This window comes from Stenella coeruleoalba (genome assembly GCF_951394435.1).
Source record: "Stenella coeruleoalba genome assembly, chromosome: 2".
NCBI lineage: Eukaryota > Metazoa > Chordata > Mammalia > Artiodactyla > Delphinidae > Stenella > Stenella coeruleoalba.
Genome location: NC_137147.1, coordinates 82871423 through 82897450, shown reverse-complemented (window position 1 = coordinate 82897450; position 26028 = coordinate 82871423). Strand labels below are relative to the sequence as shown.

Here is a 26028-nt window from a genome sequence, read left to right as displayed (position 1 = left end):
AGCAATTATTACCTTTTTTGGACTGTAGGCCAATCTGGGCAAAACTACTATTTTTTTATTTACATGGCACCCAACATTTACTAAGAACTTCACATAACATTATGTTTTGAGCTGCACAACAGTGTTGTGAGGAAGCAATTGTTATCACCCCATTTTACAGAGGAGGAAACTGAGTTCAGAGAGGATTAGCGGACCTGCAGGGCATCGTATTAATAGTGAAGGACAGAGCCATACAAGCATCCAGACATCCTCTTTCCAAGTTCAACCTAAATACGAACAAACCATTCCACACTCTCCACCATCCGCCGGGAAGGCGGAGGAGACAGCAGGGATGCCCGAGGTCTCCGGTTTCCGACAGTGCTGGGTCCTCTGCCGCTCCTGGGCCCCCACGTCTCGTTTCTGGATGGTATAGCCCTTTTCCCCTATCGCGAGACTGGGAGCGTCGTGCTTCTGGTTGCCAAGGGAACGGCGTTCTGGGAGGCGGGAGGGCTTCTGACCCGCGGCTTCTTCCACCTCCAGAGAAGCTGCGGTGGCGGGAAAGACCCCTCCCCTTTGGGGGACAGTGGGTGACGCTGAGCGTGTCAATGCTCTGACGACTGGACACTAGCCTCCAGTTGCCGTCCAGAAGGTGAGGGACCGCACAGGTTAGGAGCGAACTCTATCGCCGCGCGACAAGCCAATGAGAGGGCGGGGCGGAGTCGTGTCAGGGTGCTGGGCCCGGAGAGGGGGCAGGGCCAATAAGAGGGCGGCGGGCTCAAGCTGGGCGGCGGGCTCAAGCAGGGCGGCGGGCTCAGCGGAGGCTGGCCAGGCCTGGGAGAGACACGCCGGTCTGACACCGGAGAGGCTTCCGTCTCCTTGAAGGCTGTGTGTCGCCAGGATTTCCTGGACACAGCGGTAAACGTTCCTGACCGTAAGACCAAGTACCAAGGACTCTCACTGCCCTTCTAGCCCCTAAGATCTAGAATTTGTATTACAAATTAATCACCCGCCATTTAAGTGACAAAGGATGCAAATAGGCATTTCACAGAAAAAATAAAAGGTGGGCAGTAAACATTTGACTAGAGACTCAACTTCTCTCATAATTAAAGAAATGTAGATCACACTCACAGATACCTTTTGACACTTCTCAGATTGACAAAGATGAAAAGCTTTGACATAAGCAGATTGGCCTGGGTGGGGAAACAGGCACTTTCATCTCAGCGTACCCTGTTGTTAGTAATATAGTTTGGTACAACCTTTTTGGAGGACAGTTGGCAGACTACCAAAATTTGAAAGACAGTGTTCTTTGACTCAGCAATTAAAAAAATTTTTTTATTGAAATAGAGTTGATTTACAGTGTTGTGTTAATTTCTTCTGCACGGCAGAGTGACTCAGTTATACGTATATATATATTCTTTTCTGTATTCTTTTCCATTATGGTTTGTCACAGGATATCGAATATAGTTCCCTGTGCTATACAGTAGGACATTGTTGCTTATCCATCCTATGTATAATAGTTTGCCTCTGTTAATGCCAAACTCCCATACCTTTCCTCCCCTATCTCCCCTTCCCATTTGGCAACTGCAAGTCTGTTCTTTATGCTGTGAGTCTCTTTCTGTTTTGTAGATATGTTCTTTTGTGTTGTATTTTAGATTCCACATGTAGGTGATATATGGTCTTTCTCTTTCTGACTTCGCTTAGTAAGATAATTTCTGGGTCTATCCATGTTGCTGCAAATGGCATTATTTCATTCTTTTTAATGGCTGAGTAGTTTTCCATTGTATATATGTACCACATCTTCTTTATCCATCCATCTAGGTTGTTTCCATGTCTTGGCTATTGTAAATAGTGCTGCTGTGAACATAGAGGTACATGTATCTTTTTGAATTATAGTTTTGTCTGGGTATATGCCCAGCAGTGGGATTGCTGGATCATATGGCAACTCTATTTTTTTTCACTTAGAAATTCTAATTTATCTTCTGGGCATATAAACATAACTAAGCAAAGATTTGTACAAAGAGGTTAACTTAAAATTGAGGTATTCTTTACATACAGTAAAATTTACCCTTTTAATATTACAGTTCTCTGAGCTTTGACAAATGCATACAGTTATGTAATTACCATCACAATCAGGATACAGAACAGTTGCATCATTCCCCCTGAAATCCCCTAGTACTGTTTTTGTAGTTAACCCTTCCCTACCCCCAGCCCTGGTAACGGTCATCAGTTTCCTGTCCCTATAGTTTTGTCTTCTAGAAGTCATATAATTGGAAACAAATACTATGGAGCCTTTTGAATCTGGCTTCTTTCAACTTAGCATTATGCAGTTGAGATTTGTCTATGTTTTGTGTCAGTAATTTGTTCCCTTATATTGCTGAGTAACATTCCATTGTATAGATGTACCACAGTTGCTTATCCATTGTCTAGTTGAGAGACATTTGGATTGTTCCCAGTTTTTGGCAGTTATTAATGTAGCTGCTATATGTACAGGTTTTTGTGTGAATATAAATGTTCATTTCTTGGGTGAATATCCAGCAGTGAGATTATGGACTCGTATGTAAGTGTATGTTTACATTGTAAGAAGGTGCCAGGCAGTTTTGTAACACGGCTGTCCCATTTTGCATTCTCATCGGCAATATATGAAAGTTCCAGTTGCTCCAACTTTGTCAGCACTTGGTATTGTTAGTTTTTTAAAAAAATAATTTTTACATTTGAATGTGTAGCAGTATCTCATTGTGGTTTTAAATTTCTCCAATGACTAATGATGTTGAACATCTTCTGGTGCTAGTTTGCCATCCATACATCTTTGGTGATGATTCTGCTCAAATCTTTCTTATTATTGAGTCTTGATACTTATTTATGTATTCGGGATGTAAGTCCTCTGTCAGCTGTGTGTTTTGCAAATATTTTCTCCTAATATTTGGTCTGTGTTTTCCTTTTCAACTGTCTTTTGAAGAGTGGAAGTTTTAAATTTTGATGCATTCCAATTTATCAGTATTTTCTTTTATGAATCATACTTTTGATGTATCTAAGGCATCTTTGCTAGCCCACAATCACACATATTTTATAGAAATTTTATAGTTTTAATTTTCTATTTTAGGCCTATGATCAATTTTGACTAAATTTTTGTATTGTTTTTTAATAACAAATCTTCTATATACAACCTAAGTGAGCTGAATAAAAAAATGCTACATCTATGCAATGAAATACTATGCCATCATTTGAAAGCATGAAGTGTATCTGTATGTGATGGTATAGAAAAATCTTTGAAATACACTAAGTGTAAAGAAGCAAGTTGCGAAGCACCATGCCATTTGTGTGTGTTTGTGTTGGGGAGGAGTAGGGAGGTAAAGGATAGAAAGTTTGCATATGCCTAAAAAAGTGAGACCTACAGAAATCTTTCTTGGAGTGAGGGTAATTTTGACTTGAAAAACTTTTACATTCTTCTGTATTATTTGATTTTTTTCCCCTCTCAAAGGCAAGTATTTCTTACATAATAAACAAGTACAGAAAGTAAAAAAAAACTACCATAAGTAATTTTTAGATATTAAAATCATGAAAATAAGTGTAATTCTACTTTTTAAAAAGGCTGGCTCTTATTACTAAACAGGAAGATTTATTTTCTTTTGATTCTTCCATTTATCTAAAAACATCAGATTACAGCAGCTACGTGTCCCCATTGTTTTTTTTCAGATCACGTGCTACTTTAATCGTTGAACAAACAGACAATTAATAGCAGTTATACAATTGACATGTCGTGATCCAGCATCAAGGTCATAAACCATATTGCCGATATGAACTCCAGAATACAATTACACTGTTATCCCTAGTAAAACTTGTTCCGTTGATCAGTGTTTTAGAAGAACAGGTGATAAAGCATTTTGACTAGCTGGTCTAAATTTTAATCACTCAGAGTTTTTTTTTTTTTTTTGCGGTACTCGGGCCTCTCACTGTTGTGGCCTCTCCCGTTGTGGAGCACAGGCTCCGGACGTGTAGGCTCAGTGGCCATGGCTCACGGGCCCAGCCGCTCCACGGCATGTGGGATCCTCCCGGACCGGGGCACAAACCCGTGTCCCCTGCATTGGCAGGCGGACTCTCAACCACTGCGCCACCAGGGAAGCCCTCAGAGGTGGTTTTATTCTCCAGAAAAATAAATGGCGCACGGGCTCAAGGCGCACTGGCTTCAGTAGTTGTGGCTTGCAGGCTCAGTAATTGTGGCCCACTGGCTTAGTTGCTCCGTGGCATGTGGGATCTTCCCGGACCGCGGATCGCACCCGTGTCCCCTGCCTTGGCAGGCGAATTCTTAACCACTGCATCACCAGGGAAGTCCCAGAATCGCAGTCTCCCTTTTAATGTACCTTAAGCCCAAAGACTCCATGGAAAATTGTTACAGAAAATAAGACAATAAAATATTGTAAGGACTATAACAGAAGCATATAGTACACAGTTCATATAGACACATCCCAAGCAGTTACCAAGTATATTAAAAGGGAGGCTGCAATTTTAAAAGAATAAGATAAATTATACCCACAAGGGGCTTCCCTGGTGGTGCAGTGGTTGAGAGTCCGCCTGCGAATACAGTGGACACGGGTTCGTACCCCGGTCCGGGAAGATCCCACGTGCTGCGGAGCGGCTGGTCCCGTGAGCCATGGCCACTAAGCCTGCGCGTCCGGAGCCTGTGCTCCGCAATGGGAGAAGCCACAACAGCGAGAGGCAAAAAAAAAAAAAAAAAAAAAAAAAAAATTATATCCACAAACTCCCAATCTTTCCTGAAACGTTGCAAACTGAAACCCTATTGTAGGAAGCAGAAGATTCCAGGAGACATTCTACAAATGAAGGACTCTAAACCCTGTGGTTGGATAAGGAATTCTGGAAGGAAGGTATCCTCACCCACGGGGAGCAGGTTCCTATACTTCTCTAACATCACATCCCTGTACTCCATTTTGGTTTTAAACCATTCATGGTGGTTGCATTTCTCTGAAAAAGTTTAAATTAATCTTGCTTGAAATGAATGTTATGAAAAGCTGGTATGTTTTAGTAGTGATTTGTTAGAATTTAGAATCTGGTCATATATCCATGTATTTAATGGAATATCAAGAAGTAAATAATATTCTATTTTAGAAGTATCTGTAATGTAATAAGAAAATGTTTATCGTGTAATGTTAAGTGAGAAATATATGAATCCAATTTTGTTGAAAAGACATAAAAAGCAAAAATGGAAAGGAAATGTGCCAGCAATGTTTAGCTCAGGGTGGAGAATATTGGGTGATTTTTATTTATTTTTGAGTATACTTTAATATATTCCAGAAAATTTTCTTCAGTAAATAAATTCTTTAATTATGAATTTAAGATTAATAGAAAACCAGAAAATACAGATAAGCAAAAGGTGAAAAAAGACACAAGAACATCCATGAAGCTACCAACCCAGAATCTACCACTGTTACTTCTTTGACTTGTGATCATCTTTCAGGTTCCTCTCTGTATATTTCTTTAATTAGAGAAATTGGACTTGTTTTTTTAAACAAGGTGTTGACTTCCTTCCTCCTTCTTTCCTTTCTTGTCTATGCCCCAGCCAGTTTTCTATTGGAATGTTTCTTTCCCTTATTGATTGGTAAGAGCTCTTTAAATGTGTAAATGTATTAACCTTTTGTATATTATCTGTATTGCATATATTTTCTCCATTTTCTCATGTACCTTTTAATTTAATTTAGAGTTCCTTTTTTGGTTTGATACTCAAGAGCATTAAATATTATGTAATCAAATCTATTAGTTTCGTCCTGTTTGACTTATGCTCTGATATGCTGCTTAGTAAGTCATTAACCTCATTATTATATAAATTAGCTCTATGTTTCCTTCCAGTCCCCTGAAGATTCCATATTTTATATTTATTTATTATTAATTTTTTTTACTTTTATTAAAGTAATATAGTAAAATATGTCAAACTGTACTGTAACATTTACAATAAAAAAAGCAGTCTCTAGTCACATCCTTCAGGGGCAAATATCTTGAACTTATTTAACTATTGTGCTTATTTAACTACTGTTTGGCTTTATCAATTTTTGGATATTCTCTTTGATTTCCTATTAGGACAGATTAGATTTTTTATACTACCTTTTCTTTTACATACTCCTCCTCACGTACACTCAATGTAATTAAGGCACAGTGTTCGGTTAAATTCAGTACTTATATAAGTATTATCATTTGATTGTTTTCTTGTACCAATGCTTTATTTTTCTTGTGGAATTTCTCTCTGGCTATTGAGATTTCTTCTCAAATACTCAAAAACATCTTTAAGTTCCTAATTCAGTATCCTTTATCCATACTTTATTCTACATGGCCAAATTCATAAGATTGTTAGTTACAACCCTACCCATCCTGGAAACTGTATTTTATTTATTATTTTCATGAGCAAACATAATAGAACAGACCTATTTCTAAAACTAATCTAAAGATTTCTGGAGCCTTTTAGTTGATCCATGCCATTGGTGGTTCCCTGTGCCTCTCCCTTTATTGACATGTATTATACTGGCTCTGCACAGGCTTCCATCTCATTGCTCCCTCTGTTAGCCACAATAAGTCTCCCCTGACAGGCTGTTTAGGGCATTACAAGACATTTGGCCTTTCAGTGACTTAAGCTTTTTGATGGTGATGTGACGGGCCAGGGCGATCCGTCATCCCACAATAATAATGTCAGTGCCTTCCTGAGTGAGCCAAAAACCCTTTTGCAGAGTTCGAGTAATGTTGAGATCACTGCCTTTTTCATTTACTGAGATGGAAAGAGTTGACCTACTGTCCTTTAAGCCTCAGCTTTGGCACACTGAATGGTTGGAGGGTAAATCATATTACTGCTCTGGGTGCCTTGGAGGAGCATGGGGTTGTCCGTGATTGGGCTTCCTCCTGTGTCCAAAGCTTCCTTGGACTCTGCCTCAGCTGTTCAAAAAAAGAAAGAAAGATGAGTCATTTTTTAGGGTAAGAAATGGACATTGTTACACTTGCTGGGCCAGAGGCAATTGCCTTTCTTCATTCTGTTATGAGAGAAATGGTTTAATTTATAATTGATAGGAATTTAGGAAAGGATTTGTTGGAAGATATCCATTCACATGTAAAGCTAAGTATTGAGAAGTCAAACTATGAAATTCTCTCTCTTTCTTCCACTTTATTTGGCATGCATGATACCCCAAGCATTACTGAACATATTTGGAATGGTCCTGACCAAGGGCACAGTTTGGCAGGAGCAAAGTGCCAGCAGTGTCCAAGTTTTCCCACTAGTTTAAACCATCCTGCCTAATATTTCCTGCTTCAGGAAATAGTCCTAGGAATAGAGCAGCCAGACTGGTGAGAGTCTTGTGGACGGTGTCACATGAAACATAGTTAAAGAGATTGGCAATGTGTATCCGGATAGTGAAAGCCGGTCCTCTGGTAGAGAGAGTAGGTTCAGTTCTCTGTTGTTTCAAGGCAGAAGTAGAATCATGGGTTTTAGAAGGGGGGGGTTGATAGAAGAGTGTGGTCACCTGGAGATAAGTACTCCATGAAAATGCAGTACCAAGGAGGAGAGGAGAAATCAGAGCTGAGAGGGAGCCCCGGCTGAAGGCTGAGCTAGAATAAGGAAGGTAAAACCCAAAGAAAGTAGAGGCCTTGGCAGATTATTACGGTGAAGCATGAATCTTGGCCGAGGGGTGTGGTGCTCCGTAAGTGTCTTCTTAGGCCAAGGCCACAGTAACTGTTTCTCTTGGAGGCACAGAAGGCCATTGAGATGGTGTTCACGTCTGCATTCTTTTTTAGCCACTTTCAGAATCTGACATCCTGGCAGCATGTTTTTTCCACCTATGGTGACATAAGATGTAATGATCCATGGACACAGACATCTTTTGATGGAATTAGGGTACTGTGACTTTGGTGGTGAAATAATCCTTATAACAAAGGCTCTGAGTTCACTGCCTATTAACACTGATGAAACATTTAAACATACAAGTCATAACTTGCTTGAAATTTTGTTTGTTTGTTTCAGGAGATCAATGGATATTATAAAGGGAAACTTAGATGGAATTTCAAAACCAGCCTCAAATTCAAGAACACGTCATGGGAGCAGAGGTTCAAATGCTTCTTTGGAGGTGCTCTCACCGGAACCAGCATCCTTCAAGGTACTATGCTGTTTAAAAATGATATAAACTACTTCTTCTGATCTCTAGCAATTGATAAACCAAGGCTGTTGTTAACATCCCATTCGAAGGTTCATCTTTAAAGGGTTTGTTCTGGGAGCACTCATAGATTTCTTGGATTTTACTTTAGATCATTTAATGTGAAAATACTGTTTCCTTCTTTACCTTCTCCTCTTTTTTCTTGGGGGGGAGTTATGGCTTATTTTTTCACGATTGTACTTTGTTAATGCTCATTTATTAACTTTTCTTCTTTCATAAGAAAGCTTTGTATTCCAACATCTACTATGCCACCATTGACTCTTATTATGAAAAAGATTCAGTAATTTAAAAAATAGAGTTTGGATAAAAACCACATGGTATATGTTTAGTAGGTACATTACCTGGTCTCTTTTTCTTTTCTTAAAATATCTAAGCTTGACGTTTTTTAAAGAATCTGTTTTTCCCTCTGTGATGGGGGATAATTTATTTTAAGGTTGTGGGAAACAAAAATTTTGAAATTTATGGTGAAAAATTTTCTTGCAAGTCTGTGAAGCCTTTCTCACTTATTCTTTTGACTTATGCACTAGACTCTGCATTATGAAACTCTTAGAGTTTTTGTCTATCATGATTTAATGCTGGAAATAGAAAGCCTTCTAGACATTTCCAGCAGAAAGGGATTGAATACAAGAAATTCAATTCCTCAAAAATCAATGAAAGGCCAGTGAAACCATGCGAGGGGACTTCCCTTGGATTATTGGTTCCCAGGTCACACCACCATATCCAAAATCCAGAGATCTGAAAGCTGCTGCTTTTCTGTTGCTGCTTCTGACACTACTACACATCCCTCAGAACCACAAAACTGGTGACTAGACGTGCAGAGATGACTGCCTTTGATATTTCTTGTCAATTTCGTATCAGGAGCTTAGCAAGATGGCTTCTACCTCATTTCTGTGGTGAAACTTTTGTGTAGATGTACCTATTTGGATGAAACTAATATGTATCCAGAACCCAACCTGCAAGCAGCTTTGTAAAATACAGTTTCTGTTTTGTTTCATCTAATCCTGCATCATTACTACACTGTGTGTTAAATCTTGTAGCATTGTAATAATTCTTGATATCTGGTGGGATGGGTCTTCCCATCATATTCTTTTCTAGGACTGTCCTAGCTATTCTTGGCTTTTTGTTGTTTTTATATTTCAGAACACTTCAAGTCCTGTGAAAAATACTGTTGGGGTTTTGATTAAAATTGCTTTGAATTTATAGATTAATTTGGAGAGAACTTCTAACTTCATGATATTAAATCTTCCCATCTATTAACATTGTATCTCATTGACTTCTTTGCTTCTAATTTAAAAATTTTACATACTGTAAAATTCACTCTCTTCTGGTGTATAGTTCTGAGTTTGGCAAATGTGTAGAGTGATACTATCACAATCAAGATATAGAACAGTTCCATCATTACCTCTCACTTCCCTCATGCTGCCCCTTTATAAACAATCTCTCCTACTCTTAATCCCTGGAAACTCCTGCTCTGTTCTCTGTCCCAATAGCTTTTCCTTTTCCAGAAGGTTTAATTCCATTCCACATGAATGGAATTAAAAAAAAATATGTAGCTTTTGCATCTGGCTTTTGTCTGTTGACACAATGCATTTGAGACACATCTATGTTGTTGCTTGTATCAGTAGTTCAAGCCTTTTTATGGCTAGTACTGTTCCATTGTGTGGGTAAACCACAGGTTGCTTATTCATTCCCCAGTCAGGAACATTTGGGTTGTTTGCAGATTTTGGTGATTATGAATAAGGCTGCTGTGAATATTTGCATACTGATTTTGGGGATGTGGTGGGAAATAGGTTTTTACTTCTCTCGGGTAAATACCTAGGAGTGGGATTGCTGGGTTGTATGGTAAGTGTATGTTTAACTATAAGAAACTGTCAAACTGTTTTCTATTCCCACCAGAAATGTATGAGAGTTCCGGCTGCTTTGCATCCTCATCAGCAGTTGATATTGTCAGTTTTTTTTTTTAAAGCCATTCTAATAGGTATACAGTAGTATTTCATTGTGGTTTTAACTCGAATTTCCTTGGTGACTAATAATGTAAAGTATATTTTTATGTGCTTATTTGCAATCCACATATCTTTTTTGGAAAGTGTATATTCAAAAACAAAATTTTTTTTAATTGGGGTATAGTTGTTTTACAATGTTGTGTTAGTTTCTACTGTACAGCGAAGTGGAGTTCCCTGTGCTATACTGCAGGTTCTCATTAGTTACCTATTTTATACATATTAGTGTATATATGTCAATCCCAATCTCCCAGTTGATCCCACCGCCCCCAGCTTCCCCACTTGGTGTCCATACGTTTGTTCTCTACACCTGTGGCTCTATTTCTGCCCTGCAAACCGGTTCATCTGTACCATTTTTCTAGATTCCACATATATGGGTTAATATACAATATTTGTTTTTCTGACTTACACTCTAAGTTGTGTTTGTTTACTTATTGTTTTGAGAGTTCTTTATATATTCTAGATAGAGTTTTTTCTCAGATATATGATTTGCAAATATTTTCTCCCAGTCTATAGCTTGACTTTTCATTCTTTTAACTGTCTTTTAAAGAGCATTTAAAATTTTAAGTGCAATTTATCAATTTTTTTTTCTTTTGAGGATTGTGTTTTTTGGTTATATCTAAGAACCCGTTGTCTAACACAAATTCCCAAAGATTTTTTCCTATTTTTTTCTTCTGAAAGTTTTATAGTTTTATGTTTTAGATACTTGTGGCCTCTCTTGTTGCCAGTGAGAAGGCTTTTGTAAACCCAGTATTCATTCCAGTGTGGGTTGTCTAGTTTAGATATTTTCCTCCGGTTGCTTTATTTTTTTTCCCTGTGTCTTTGGTATCTACTATTATTCACCTAGGTATGGACTTATTTATCTTTCTGGAGACTAGTACTTCTTCAATATAAGGATTTGTATGTTTCATTTTTTTTTTTTTTACTTCTTAGCCATTGTGTTTTCACATGTTTCAAATATTGCCTGCATTTTTTTTTTTCTATTTTGTCATCCTCAAAGTGCAGTTAAATGTCTGTTGAACCTTTCTCTTCTATCCTTCATGTCTCTTAAAAAATTTTTTTTTTAAATTCATTTATTTCTCTGTGCTTCATGCTGGGGAATTTTTAACATTTTCTAATTTTGGAATTCTTTCTTATACTATGTCAAATCTGCTCTTTAATCCATCCATTGAATTTTTAAGCTTAATGATGTATTTTTAATTTCTTGAAGTTTGTTTTAGTTTATTTTCAAATCCATCTGTTCTTTGCAATACCTTGATCTTGTGCTTTTGGGGTTCTTTTTTTATACCCATTAAAACTATTTATATGATTATCTTTATCAGCTTTTTAATATCTTAAGTTCTTTTGTTTATTCTGATTCTTGCTTATTACTGGTCATGTATTCATGGCTTTTGACATTTTAGAATGAAAGTTTTAATTTTGGGAATTTTATGGAGCCTGATAAACTATACCTTCCAGAGCAACTATACCTTCCAGAGCAAGTTTCTGTTTGCTTCTACCAAATGCCTCAGAGATATCACTGGCATGAACCTTTTTTGTGTGTGTGTGCTAATTTTTCATCTTTAAGCATTCCAGAGGATATGAATAACATAAATTGGAATCCAAACCCACATGAAGCATGACCCTGTGGTTGCACATTCTCAGGGAAGACGATTTCCCACTTGGAACCTAGACACGTTTTTTGTTTGTATCCTGTGCTTTTGGATAGATGTACTTTTCTAGTCTGCCCTCTCACCAAGGAGGCACCTTTTTGAGGGATCCAGCTTCATGGAGCAGGAGAGGGAAGGTTCCTCTCCATCTTGTCTTGCATGGTCCCAAGGCTTAGTTTCTTAGCTCTGTGTGGATGTTAAAGCCCAAGCTCATAGCTTTCTGAGGCCAGCACATCCTCATCTGCCTGTCCTTGTTGCTCCTACCCCACCCCCACCAGGGCAGCTGCTTTAAGGATTTACAAGGTTCCTATTTCAGCTTTCACTTTCCTTTTAATTTCTGTTCATTGGCAGTTTCCCCAGGGTTCTTGTGAACTTACCTATGCATTTGTAAGTAGATGGAAGGTTTCAGTTTATTCAGTTTTCCATATAGCCCAAACTGGAATCTAAAAACAATTTTAGATTCTTTAGTCTCAAGCTTTGTGATTATAAGCCTAAACTCTGGAGTCATGGTTCAAAATAGGCTCTGATGACCACATTTTATGTGATTTTGGGCAACCTACTTCAACTCTCTGTGCCAGTTTCCTCATCTGTTCAAAGGTGTAATAATACTATCCACCCCATAGGCATGTTTTGAGGATAAAATGAGATGAAATATCTACAGGTTTTAGAAGTGACTAGCACCTAGTAGGTATTCAGTACATCTTAGCTAATTGACCTCAATTCTTTAACCTAATTGGTTAGTCCTTCCCATGTTTTTATTCACAGGATTCAGTGTAAAGTCGGGCACATAGTAGGTATTCACATAATATGTGTTCAACAAATTTAGAACGACAGTTTTACCATTTTATGTAGGTAGGGTAATATACAAAGACCTGACAGATATTAAGGTAGCAAAGCATTAGTATTTCTGCTTCCATATTCCTGGGTAATGATTTTTTTTTAAGTAGCAACTTCACAATATTGACACACATGTTTTAAAACATAGATTAATATTACTTCATTCAAGGCTTTTTTAAAAGTGAAATATCAGTAATCACTTCAAGTCGGATTTTATTTGAACCCACTAAGCTATAGGTCAAACTCTAGCATATTTATTAACCAACAGGGACTTTGATACTTAGAGCAAAAGCAAGACTTCCTAAAAGTTGTGATTTGTCTTAATCAAATTCATGGAAAATCAGTAAGTTTCGCCTTAGGTTGCGGAAGAAAGCCACAGGTATGCTGCAGGTTGACTGCTGACTGCAAATGATTCAATGTCTATAAAACCTTTTACATTGTCTAAATAATAAATAAATCCTGGTATTTTGATTAATTTTATTGCTCATTTGTCTTTTATTAATTTCTTACCCCAAATTTCTGTATAGCAGAAAGTGAGTTTAAAATGCTAGAGTTTTAATGAAATTTCTGTAGTAACGGTATATTTCTCATTCTAAGAATTTTGGTTTATTTTTACTTCTGAATATTTTTCTTGAATGAGCCAATAGTTGGAATTGGTGTAAAAATCTCATGGCTTTCAGGTAGGGATCTAATTGCTAGGAAGGGTTTTTATAGGCTATTTACCTTTCCTGGACTAACATGGAGGTATGAAGTGGGGGACACAGAGCAATGAAAAATGGAGATTGAATGTGGCTTTGAGAATGAAGAAGAAAGAAAAATCATACACTTAGGCCACAGGGTAGAAGATCAGGAGGGCTGGGAATAGAGAGGCCAGTGGGCAACGGGATGGGGGAGATGGTTGGTGCTTGTGGGGTGGGGAACTACGGGTAAAATTGTGAAATGGGCAATATTTGCCTTTTGTTCTCTAGTTTCATCTTTTTCTGCCTCATTGCTTCCCGCTCATCCTAAGAGTTAGGGTCATATGGGATGATATATATGAAAGATCTTTGTGTATCCTGAAGTGTGGTATCTGAGTATGTTGCTAATGTCTACTTATGTTTCCCCTGTATAAAAACCCATTCTCAGGGAAAGGTCAGCTAGGTTCATTTATGCCAAGATATAAATTACTGACAGGGCTCATGTGACCTCTCCTAGCAATTTCAGCATTTTCACAGAACTATATAGCCTTAAGGATTTACTGGATATTATGGAATTTTAGGCTTTACCCTGTCTTTGACAGAAGAATATTTTTCAACAGGGAACCTTCTTTAACACCTCCAAGATCACATAAAGTAAGCATTGTTTTGCTTATTATAAATTGGGTCTCCACTAGTTTCATTCCATACTGGATCTGTTTTCTTCTCTGTTATATCCGGGTAGTAATGCCTGTATCATTGTGAGGCGTGAACGAGGTAGTGTGTCTAAAGTACTTAGCACAGGACCTGGCTAATAGTAATGCCTCAGTCAATGTCGGCTATGATTTTTATACCACTGGCTCAGCTCATTTCTGCTGGGGCTTTTGTCCTAGTTCAGGTGAACATAGATGCTCATGCAGTCCTGTGTCCCTGACAGTTTAATTCTCAGCACCGTCTATCTTCTGTCCTGGAGATTCACAAGGGCGCACAGATTACAGTGGTGGGGTGTGGACCATGACCATAAAAGCCTTCAAGGGCTGACCCCTGAAGGGCTGGAGCAGACAGTCCCTCCGTTGGAGGAGAAAGGTACTCGTCTCAGCAGTGGCTGACCTGCTGTCCCTGAGGTTTTGCCTCTCCCATGGGCTGTGTTCACCTCCACTGTGACCCTTATTGCCAAGCACAGCCCTCAGGGCCCTGTGATGTCTGTTTTTTCCTGGTGCAGCCATGGATGTCTTTTCTTGTTCTCTCTCAGGAAAACACAGCTGCACCAAACTGGTGTATTCAAAATGAACTTTGCTAAAATGGAAAGAGAAACCAAAATGAAATAGAAAAACTGTGAATAGTGTAAAAATAAATTATTCAGCAAAGCACATGGTTATGATTTGAAGAACTGCATTAGAAGCATGTTGCAGTTCAACCTGTTCACTTTGCAGCTGTTCAGTAGCCACGTGTGGCGAGTGGCTATTGTATTGGACAGCCCAGCTCTAGACCCTTCACTGTCCATCTGAGGGTAAGCTCAGAGAGCAGGGGCCATCATGCTTCAACCCCAGAGCTTGGCAGAGAGCAGTTCTCTTTGGGACTGATTCCTGACCCTTCTCTATTATTGCTAGAAATTGCTGGAGAGTGGTGCATATTACTTTGGTGCAAATATTATTAAATTTAATTGTGTATTTAAATTACATTTAATTAAGTGTCATATTTCTAGAATCATTTAATGCTACTATATATATATATATGTCCTCACATATACTTACATTAGAGTTAAAATAGTCTATAAATTTAAAATTAAGAAAATTTTTTTTTACTTTTACTTTTGAAAACTGTTTCTTTGGAAATAATTTTTAGGTTGATACTGCAATCAATCTGAACTCTGGTAAAGAAGGCCACTCAGAAGGCAGTAGTAATACAGAGGAAGGTAGAAACAGTAATGATGATAAAGGGGAAAACTACTCTGAGAAAATAAAACTGGCTGAAGAGGGATCAGATGAAAATTCGAACTTGGTTCAGCATCAGATAATCCCTGAATGTTCAGGTAAGATAATCACTTGGTGATTGGCTAATGATAATTACTGATGCTATAGTTAAAATATTAGAATTACATATTTATTTTATCTGCTAAGTAGAAATAATAAAAAAAAAGAGACTTTTTTGTGAGCAAGCAAATCACCAGTTTTCATTTATAAGAATATTAAGAGTTCTTAAATACACTTAGAAAAATAATAAAATATGTCATTTAATAAAATTGTTATTGTAGTCATTTTACATTAATCAAGTAGGAAGTATTTCTGCATTTTATGACATGATTTATTGATCTTTTTGAAAATTGTACAGTAGAATATATCCTGTAATTTATAAATGCCTTTTAAGGGATAATCCCATTTGATCTTAATAACTTCTGGATTTTAAGAGACTCCATTATTTCATGGGTATTAATACTGGTATTAATTAATACTGGTCAGAGTGAATTAGAGCAGCAGTTCTCAAAACATGGACTGAAAGAGCCCTGGGCCCTGAGACCCTTTTAGGAACTCTGCAAAGTCAAAACTACTTTCATCATAATACTGATATATCAGTGATATGATTCATTGTAATATTGAAATAATGCTGTTTGCCTTTTTGCCCACTGAATTGTTGGTTTCACTGATGGTACAAAAGCAATGGTGGGTAAAATTGCTGGTGCTTTAGCATGAATCAAGGCAATGAATGGCACCAAATTGTACTAATAGTCATTGTGTTCTTCAAGACCTGGCATGGGCAGAGAAAAGAAATAGCCAGTGCCACGCAAGAATGTCCTTGATGGAGCAGTAAAAAATTTAAATTCTATTTAATCTTGACCTTTGAGTACACATCTTTTTAATATCCTGTGTGGTGAAATGGTAGGTACATATACAGCGATTCTGCTGTGTGCCAAAATGTGAAGGTTGTGTTGAGGAAAAGTACTGGTGTGATAATTTAAGTTGAGAGCTGAACTGGCCACTTTTTAATGGGACACCATTTTTACTAGAAAGAATGAGTGACAGATCATCTATTATCATCCAGACTTAGATATTTGGCAGACATTTAAAAAAAAATGAACTGGGCCTGTTATTTCAAGGAAAACAACTGACAGTATTTTATGTCAATGATAAAATTTCAGCTTTCAAGTGAAAAATTAGAATCTTGGAAAATTTGTGTATGTCAACATGAGCTTTACAGCTTCCCAGTACTTAGATTTTCTGATAAAAATTGGTGACAGTATTAACACATGTGATTTTTTCATATTGTATACTGAAATCATTAATATTTGAAGGCCTGCATAATTCAGTGAACCACTATTTTCCAAATAAGCAATGCAGGATAAAAGATCCATTCAAATGAAAGATAGATCCATGGATTTATGGAATAAATACAAAAAGCTCACCGATAGGGTTACAGATTTCACATTACAACTAACCTTTAAGAAACTACCCCTTGTCCAGTTTTGATATTAGTATCAAGGAAGAATATCCACAATTATCTGAAAAGGGTATTAAATTTCTCCTCCCCTTTCCAACTACTGTACGAGGCCAGATTTTCTTCATACAGTCAATACTTTAACTGAGTAACAGATTACAATAGATTGGCTTTGAAGCAGAGATGAGAATCCAGCTGTCTTTTGTTAATCCAGATACTAGAAATTTAAAATATTGCCATTCTTCTCAATATTTTTTTTGGAAAATTTGGTTGTTATAAAAGTGCTATATTTATATTAGCATGTAATTAGTAATACCATGTTAATTATTTTTGAATGAATAAATAAACACATATAATATTTTTCAGTTTTGATTTCTAATATGGTAATTATCAATAGATGTAACTCACATAAACAAAAGGTACTTTGGGTTCCCCATAATTTATAAACTGTAAAGGGAAGCTGAGCTCATAAACTTTGTGAACTGCTGATTTAGAGTATGTTTGGGATGAGATCAGCTCTAGGGCCAGGTGCCTCAGGATTACAGTTATTAGGAAACAAGGTATTAGAGTTGAGATTAGCTATTGGCCCCATTTACAGTGTATTTGTTTATACTGTTTCCGTACTGCAAGAGTTACTTCAAAATGCCTGCTGGATAGACCACCCATGTACAATGGGGCCTGAGAATGCTAGGGCTGGTGGTTGGGAATTAGAACCAGAGGCTGTTGCATTCGATGTACGTGAGCCATATGATTCGTAGGGTCTCCTTATTAGTAAGATTAGTATTGTTTCTGGCTAAGCTTATTCCCTCGAAACATATCTCCTTTTCTTTTAAGAAGAAGTGATATACATTATAGGGAAACATCACTGGGCTCTGTATTTTCAAAAGTTGCAAAACTTGGCTTTTCTTTGCATAATATGCCATTTCTAATGATCTAAGCTGGGGTGGCTGAGACTTTAGAACTTGAGCATTTATGCTCATTGCCAGATTATCATCTTTCATCAGACCTTACAGACAAGTATCTCTTGGTGGTGAAGAGCTTTGGCTCTGCAGTCAGACAGATCGGGTGGAAACTGACTCTGGCATTTACTAGTTATAAGATGATATATCTCGGACATATATGTAACTCCGTTACAATATACCATCTTGCTGGTTTACGGTGAAGATTACATGAGATAATGAATGTAAAAAAGCACTTAAGACTGTGCCTATCAGGTAACTCTATAAATGTTAGCTGCTATTATTAATATTATCATTAATAATAATGATAATTATTAATATTATTATTCATAATGGTAAGTTAAAACTTGAATGACAGAAGTTCTAAAGAGTTCCTAATTTCAAATAAGTTACTATCAATTATCCACAATTGAAGAACATTTTTAGGTACTTTAGGAAAATAGAACAAATGGGAGAGGCATAGATTAAAGGTGTTAAGATACACTGTGTACTTTTCTGAATTTGTTTCTAACATGTTGGAATCGCTCTTTGTCTCTATGACATGCTACATTTTACTGTAGCTATTTGTGTACATGACTTCTCTTTCAGTTAGTCTGAAGCAGCTTTAGGATAGGGTCTTTGTCTTATTCTTTATTTGTTAGTTATGAATATAGAAAGTATAGCAGACTGAAGGAGAAAGAATTTGGGATTTAAAATCATACGAGATCCACTTCTGAATTCAGTGCTATAATTTATTAGCTATTTGAAAGGACCCAGTTATCTCAACCGTAAAATAGAGGTAAATGTCTGTTTCACAGGGTTGTTAGACAATTATGTGAAAAAAATATGTGAAACCACCTTGTAAACCAAGATACATGACACCAGTGTTAGTTATTACCATCAGCCATAAACATTTGTTGAATGAAAGAACAAATAGTAAAAACAAAACAAGAAGGAAAAGGCTTTATGATTTTACTAAACTTCAAGCTCATTCCTACTTTCAACATATATAGATGAATCTGAAATAAAAGAATTAGATTCTCAACTTCAAGACGCTATTCAGAAGATGAAGAGGCTTGATAAGATATTGATGAAGAGACAACACAGAGAAAAAGAAATCAAGAAGCAAGGTCTAGAAATGAGAATAAAGCTGTTTGAAAAACTTAAGGTAAGAATTGTATAATCTTATGCTGACATGTGAGAAACAACTTCCTCTAAGATGAGTAAGAAAAGCATGGACTCTGGTAGTGTTAGTGTGGTCTGCCTTAATTTATTTTGTGGAGGTAGGGCAGTGGTGTGTATATGTGTGTGTATGGGGCAGGGGGGTAGTGAGGGAGATAGTTTTCTGGAACTGGAGAAGGTGACTTTGCAGGATTCCGGATTTCAGGCACTGCACTGGGCATGTTCATTCCCCATGGACAGTGGACAGACATCACCATAGGCCTCTGTCACCAGTGTCAGGCCTGGGTCCTCCATCTCTGGAATAGAAAGGGATCTGGTGCCTACCTTCATCAAGTATATGTGTCTGCTTTTTCTTCAGCGAGCTTACAATTTGGACATAAGTACACAAATACACAAAAATTTAACCCCCCTGGTTACCATTATTATTTGAGTAAACTTCTGTGACAGACAAGCAGGAAGTTGACTATTTCACATGCTGGTCAGGCTGTCTTTGGGGAGCTGTAAAATGCTTGTGGCCTGTGACCATGCTGTATTTGCTTCTGTCTCAATGAACTCTCCTTGGCCTTCTTGGACCTTTGATTCTCTGTGGTATTGAGGGGCGGAAGCTGACCACATGTTGGCACTGACTTGATGCATAGCCATTGGCTCATATTTGAACTTTGCCCCTCAAAGGAGAGCACTTTTAAGGTAAGGAACATTATAATAACAGATTGGTATTTTTTTTTAAGTGGACATTTATTTATTGCAGAGGTGGGATTACAACAAATGGATGGGCTAATTAAATAGTGCAGGGACATAAGATAAATTTAGCTTACTATCTCACATCAAAGTCAAAATTAGACTCCAGGTGGGGTCACTGAATGTGCAAGCCAAAACTATAAATGCTTTTTTTGGTTTTTTTTGAATTTTATTTAATTTATTTTTTTATACAGCAGGTTCTTATTAGTCTTCCATTTTGTACACACTAGTGTATACATGTCAATTCCAATCTCCCAATCCATCACACCCCCCCCACCCCCACCCCCACCCCCGCTGCTTTCCACCCTTGGTGTCCATACATTTGTTCTCTACATCTGTGTCTCTATTTCTGCCCTGCAAACTGGTTCATCTGTAACATTTTTCTAGGTTCCACATAAATGTGTTAATATACGATATTTGTTCTTCTCTTCTGACTTCACTCTGTATGGCGGTCTCTAGATTCATCCACGTCTCTACAAATGACCCAATTTCGTTCCTTTTTATGACTAATATTCCATTGCATATATGTACCACATCTTCTTTATCCATTCTTTTGTCAATGGGCATTTAGGTTACTTCCTTGACCTGGCTATTGTAAATAACGCAGCAATGAACATTGGGGTGCATGTGTCTTTTTGAATTATGGTTTTCTCTGGGTATATGCCCAGTAGTGGGATTGCTGGGTCATATGGTAATTCTATTTTTAGATTTTTAAGGAACCTCCATACTGGTCTCCTTAGTGGCTCTATCAATTTATATTCCCACCAACAGTGCAAGAGGGTTCCCTTTCTCCACACCCTCTCCAGCATTTGTTGTTTGTCGATTTTCTGATGATGGCCATTATAACTGGTATGAGGTGATATCTCATTGTAGTTTTGATTTGCATTTCTCTAATAATTAGTGATGTTGAGCAGCTTTTCATGTGCTTCTTGGCCATCTGTATGTCCTCTTTGGAGAAATGTCTATTTAGGTCTTCTGCCCATTTTTTGATTGGGTTGTTTGTTTTTTTAATATTGAGCTGCATGAGCTGTTTATATATTTTGGAGATTAATCCTTTGTCCATTGATTCATTTACAAATATTTTTCCCATTCTGAGGGTTGTCTTTTTGTCTTGTTTGTAGTTTCCTTTGCTTTGCAACAAGCTTTTAAGTTTCATTAGGTCCCATTTTTTTATTTAGTTTTTATTTCCATTACTCTAGGAGGTGGATCTAAAAAGATCTTGCTGTGATTTATGTCAAAGAGTGTTCTTCCTATGTTTTCCTCTAAGAGTTTGACAGTGTCTGGTGTACATTTAGGTCTTTAATCCTTTTTGAGTTTATTTTTGTGTATAGTGTTAGGAAGTTTTCTAATTTCATTCTTTTACATGTAGCTGTCCAGTTTTCCCAGCAACACTTATTGAAGAGACTGTCTTTTCTCCATTGTATATCCTTGCCTCCTTTGTCATAGATTAGTTGACTGTAGGTGTGTGAGTTTATCTCTGGGCTTTCTATCCTGTTCCATTGATCTATATTTCTGTTTTTGTGCCAGTACCATAATGTCTTGATTACTGTAGCTTTGTAGTAGAGTCTGAAGTCAGGGAGTCTGATTCTTCCAGCTCCGTTTTTCCCCCTCAAGACTGCTTTGGCTATCCGGGGTCTTTTGTGTTTCCATACAAATTTTAAGATTTTTGGTTCTGGTTCTGTAAAAAGTGCCATTGGTAGTTTGATAGGGATTGCATCGAATCTGCAGATTGCTTTGGGTAGTATAGTCATTTTCACAATATTGATTCTTCCAATCCAAGAACATGGAATATCTCTCCATCTGTTAGTATCATCTTTAATTTCTTTCAACAGTGTCTTATAGTTTTCTACATACAGGTCTTTTGTCTCCCTAGGTAGGTTTATTCCTAGGTATTTTATTCTTTTTGTTGCAGTGGTAAATGGGAGTGTTTCCTTAATTTCTCTTTCAGATTTTTCATCATTAGTGTATAGGAATGCAAGAGATTTCTGTGCATTAATTTTGTATCCTGCAACTTTACCAAATTCATTGATTAGCTCTAGTAGTTTTCTGGTGGCATCTTTAGGATTCTCTATGTATAGTATCATGTCATCTGCAAACAGTGACGGTTTTACTTCTTTTCCAATTTGTATTCCTTTTATTTCTTTTTCTTCTCTGATTGCTGGGGCTAGGACTTCCAAAACTGTGTTGAATAATAGTGGTGAGAGTGGACATCCTTGTCTTGTTCCTGATCTTAGAGGAAATGCTTTCAGTTTTTCACCATTGAGAATGATGTTTGCTGTGGGTTTGTCATATATGGCCTCTTTTATGTTGAGGTAGGTTCGCTCTATGCCCAGTTTCTGGAGAGTTTTTATCATAAATGGCTGTTGAATTTTGTCAAAAGCTTTCTCTGCATCTATTGAGATGATCATATGGTTTTTATTCTTCAATTTGTTAATATGGCGTATCACATTGAGTGATTTGCGTATATTGAAGAATCCTTGCATCCCTGGGATAAATCCCACTTGATCATGGTGTATGATCCTTTCAATGTGTTGTTGGATTCTGTTTGCTAGTATTTTGTTGAGGACTTTTGCATCTATATTCATCAGTGATATTGGTCTGTAATTTTCTTTTTTTGTAGTATCTTTGTCTGGTTTTGGTATCAGGGTGCTGGTGGCCTCATAGAATGAGTTTAGGAGTGTTCCCTCCTCTGCAATTTTTTGGAAGAGTTTGAGAAGGATGGGTGTTAGCTCTTCTCTAAATGTTTGATAGAATTCACCTGTGAAGCCATCTGGTTCTAGACTTTTGTTTGTTGGAAGATTTTTAAACACAGCTTCAATTTCATTACTTGTGATTGGTCTGTTCATATTTTCTGTTTCTTCCTGGTTCAGTCTTGGAAGGTTATACCTTTCTAAGAATTTGTCCATTTCTTCCAGGTTGTCCATTTTTCTGGCATAGAGTTTTCCCTTATAATCCCTTGTATTTCTTCAGTGTCAGTTGTGATTTCTCCTTTTTCATTTCGAATTTTATTGATTTGAGTCCTCTCCTTGTTTTTTGTGATGAGTCTGGCTAATGGTTTATCAGTTTTGTTTATCTTCTCAAAGAACCAGCTTTTAGTTTTATGATCTTTGCTATTGTTTGCTTTGTTTCTATTTCATTTATTTCTGCTCTGAACTTTATGATTTCTTTCCTTCTGCTAACTTTGGGTTTTGTTCTTCTTTCTTTAGTTCCTTTAGGTGTAATTTTAGGTTGTTTCTTTGAGATTTTTCTTGTTTCTTGAGGTAGGCTTGCATAGCTATAAAGTCCCCTCTTAGAAGTGCTTTTGCTGCATCCCATAGGTTTTGGATCATTGTGTTTTTATTGTCATTTGTCTCTAGGTATTTTTTGATTTCCTCTTTGATTTCTTCAGTGATCTCTTGGTTATTTAGTAATGTATTGTTTAGCCTCCATGACTTTGTGCTTTTTACGTTTTTTACCCTGTAATTGATTTCTAATCTCATAGTGCTGTGGTCAGAAAAGATGCTTGATATGATTTCAGTTTTCTTAAATTTACTGAGGCTTGATTCGTGACTCAGGATGTGATCTTTCCTGGAGAATGTTCCATGCACACTTGAGAAGAAAGTTTAATCTGTGGTTTTTGGATGGAGTGTCCTATAAATATCAATTAAATCTATCTGGTCTATTGTGTCATTTAAAGCTTGTGTTTTCTTTTAATTTTCTGTTTAGATGATCTGTCCATTGGTGTAAGTGAGGTGTTAAAGTCCCCCACTATTATTGTGTTGCTGTCGATTTCCTCTTTTAGAGCTGTTAGCAGTTGCCTTATGTATTGAGGTGCTCCTCTGTTGGGTGCATATATATTTATAATTGTTATATGTTCTTCTTGGATTGATCCCTTGATCATTATGTAGTGTCCTTCCTTGTCTCTTGTGACATTCTCTATTTTAAAGTCTATTTTATCTGTTATGAGTATAGCTACTTCAGGGGATGGAATATCTTTTTCCATCCCCTCACTTTCATTCTGTATGTTTCCCTAGGTCTGAAGTGTGTCTCTTGTAGACAGCATATATATGGGTCTTGTTTTTGTATCCATTCAGCAAGCCTGTGTCTTTTGGTTGGAGCATTTATTTCATTTATGTTTAAGGTGATTATTGATATGTATGTTCCTATACCATTTTCTTAATTGTTTTTGGTTTGCTTTTGTAGGTCTTTTTCTTCTGCCACTTAGAGAAGTTCCTTTAGCATTTGTTGTAGAGCTGGTTTGGTGGTGCTGAATCATCTTAGCTTTTGCTTGTCTGTAAAGCTTTTGATTTCTCCATCGAATCTGAATGTGATCCTTGCCGGGTAGAGTAATCTTGGTTGTAGGTTCTTCCCTTTCATCACTTTAAATATATCATGCCACTTCCTTCTGGCTTGTGGAGTTTCTGCTGAGAAATCAGCTGTTAACCTTATGGGAGTTCCCTTTTATGTTATTTGTCGTTTTTCCCTTGCTGCTTTCAATAATTTTTCTTTGTCTTTAATTTTTGCCAATTTCATTACTATGTGTCTCGGCGTGTTTCTCCTTGGATTTATCCTGTATGGGACTCGCTGCCCTTCCTGGACTTGGGTGGCTATTTCCTTTCCCATGTTAGGGAAGTTTTCAACTATAATCTCTTCAAATATTTTCTTGTTTCCTTTCTCTCTCTCTTGTCCTTCTGGGACCCATATAATGCGAATGTTGTTGCTTTTAATGTTGTCCCAGAGGTCTCTTAGGCTGTCTTCATTTCATTCTTTTTTCTTTATTCTGTTGTGCAGCAGTGAATTCCACCATTCTGTCTTCCAGGTCACTTATCTGTTTTTCTGCCTCAGTTATTGTGCTATTGATTCGTTCTTGTGTATTTTTCATTTCAGTTATTGTGTTGTTCATCTCTGTTTGTTCTTTAATTCTTCTAGATCTTTGTTAAACATTTCTTGCATCTTCTCGATCTTTGCCTCCATTCTTTTTCCAAGGTCCTGGATCATCTTCACTATCATTATTCTGAATTCTTTTTCTGGAAGGTTGCCTATCTCCACTTCATTTAGTTGTTTTGGGGGGTTTTATCTTGTTCCTTCATCTGGTACATAACCCTCTGCCTTTTCATCTTGTGTACCTTTCTGTGAATGTGGTTTTTGTTCCACAGGCTGCAGGATTGTAGTTCTTCTTGTTCTGCTGTCTGCCCTCTGGTGGATGAGGCTATCTAAGAGGCTTGTGCATGTTTCCTGATGGGAGCGACTGGTGGTGGGTAGAGCTGGCTGTTGCTTTGGTGGGCAGAGCTCAGTAAAACTTTTATCCACTTGTCTGCTGATGTGTGGGGCTGGGTTCCCTCCCTGTTTGTTGTTTGGCCTGAGGGGACCCAATACTGGAGCCTACCTGGGCTCTTTGGTTGGGCTAATGGCAGACTCTGGGAGGGCTTACACCAAGGAGTACTTCCCAGAACTTCTGCTGCCAGTGTCCTTGTCCTCACAGTGACACACAGCCACCCCCGCCTCTGCAGGAGACCCTCCAAATGTAGCAGGTAGGTCTGGTTCAGTTTCCTATGGGGCCACTGCTCCTTCCCTTGGGTCCCGATGAGCACGCTACTTTGTGTGTGCCCTCCAAGAGTGGAGTCTCTGTTTCCCCCAGTTGTCGAAGTCCTGCAGTCAAATCCCACTAGCCTTCAAAGTCTGCTTGTCTAGGAATTCCTCCTCCTGTTGCCAGACCCCCAGATTGGGAAGCCTGACATGGGTCTCAGAATCTTCACTCCAGTGGGTGGACTTCTGTGGTGTATGTTTCTGCAGTTTGTGAGTCACCCACCCAGCAGTTATGAGATTTGATTTTATTGTGATTGCACCCCTCCTACCATCTCACTGTGGCGTCTCCTTTGTCTTTGGATGTGGGGTATCTTTTTTGGTTAGTTCCAGTGTCTTCCTGTCAATGATTTTTCAGCAGTTAGTTGTAATTCTGGTGTTCTTGTAAGAGGGAGTGAGAGCACGTGCTTCTACTCTGCATCTTGAATCAATCTCTCAACATCTTTATTGGAGTGTAATTGCTTTACAATGGTGTGTTAGTTTCTGCTTTATAACAAAGTGAATCAGCTATACATATACATATATCCCCATACCTCTTTCCTCTCGCATCTCCCTCCCTCCCACCCTTCCTATCCCACCCCTCTAGGTGGTCACGAAGCACCAGGCTGATCTCCCTGTGCTATGCGGCTGCTTCCCACTAGCTATCTATTTTACGTTTGGTAGTGTATATATGTCCATGCCACTCTCTCACTTTGTCCCAGCTTACACTTCCCCCTCCCCGTGTCCTCAAGTCCATTCTCTAGTAGATCTGCGTCTTTATTCCCTGCCCCTAGGTTCTTCATAACCATTCTTTCTTTATTTTTTAGATTCCATATATATGTGTTAGTATATGGTATTTG

The 26028-nt window shown here is 37.8% G+C and overlaps 1 protein-coding gene across 2 annotated transcripts in view; it reads left to right on the top strand.

The window, feature by feature from the left end:
• Positions 1–368: 368 nt before the first annotated feature.
• Positions 369–26028, top strand: part of FSIP1 (fibrous sheath interacting protein 1) — a 203776-nt gene continuing 178116 nt past the window's right edge. The window contains exons 1-5 of one of the 2 annotated variants that reach the window (XM_079914495.1): positions 369–406; positions 520–628; positions 7988–8120; positions 15183–15369; positions 18721–18875. In XM_079914495.1, coding sequence (XP_079770621.1) covers positions 7995–8120; positions 15183–15369; positions 18721–18875 — 468 coding nt within the window. In that variant the 5' untranslated portion in view covers positions 369–406; positions 520–628; positions 7988–7994. Of the gene's footprint in view, positions 407–468; positions 629–7987; positions 8121–15182; positions 15370–18720; positions 18876–26028 lie in introns of those variants that run through there. The other variant, XM_079914494.1, reaches the window with a different exon arrangement.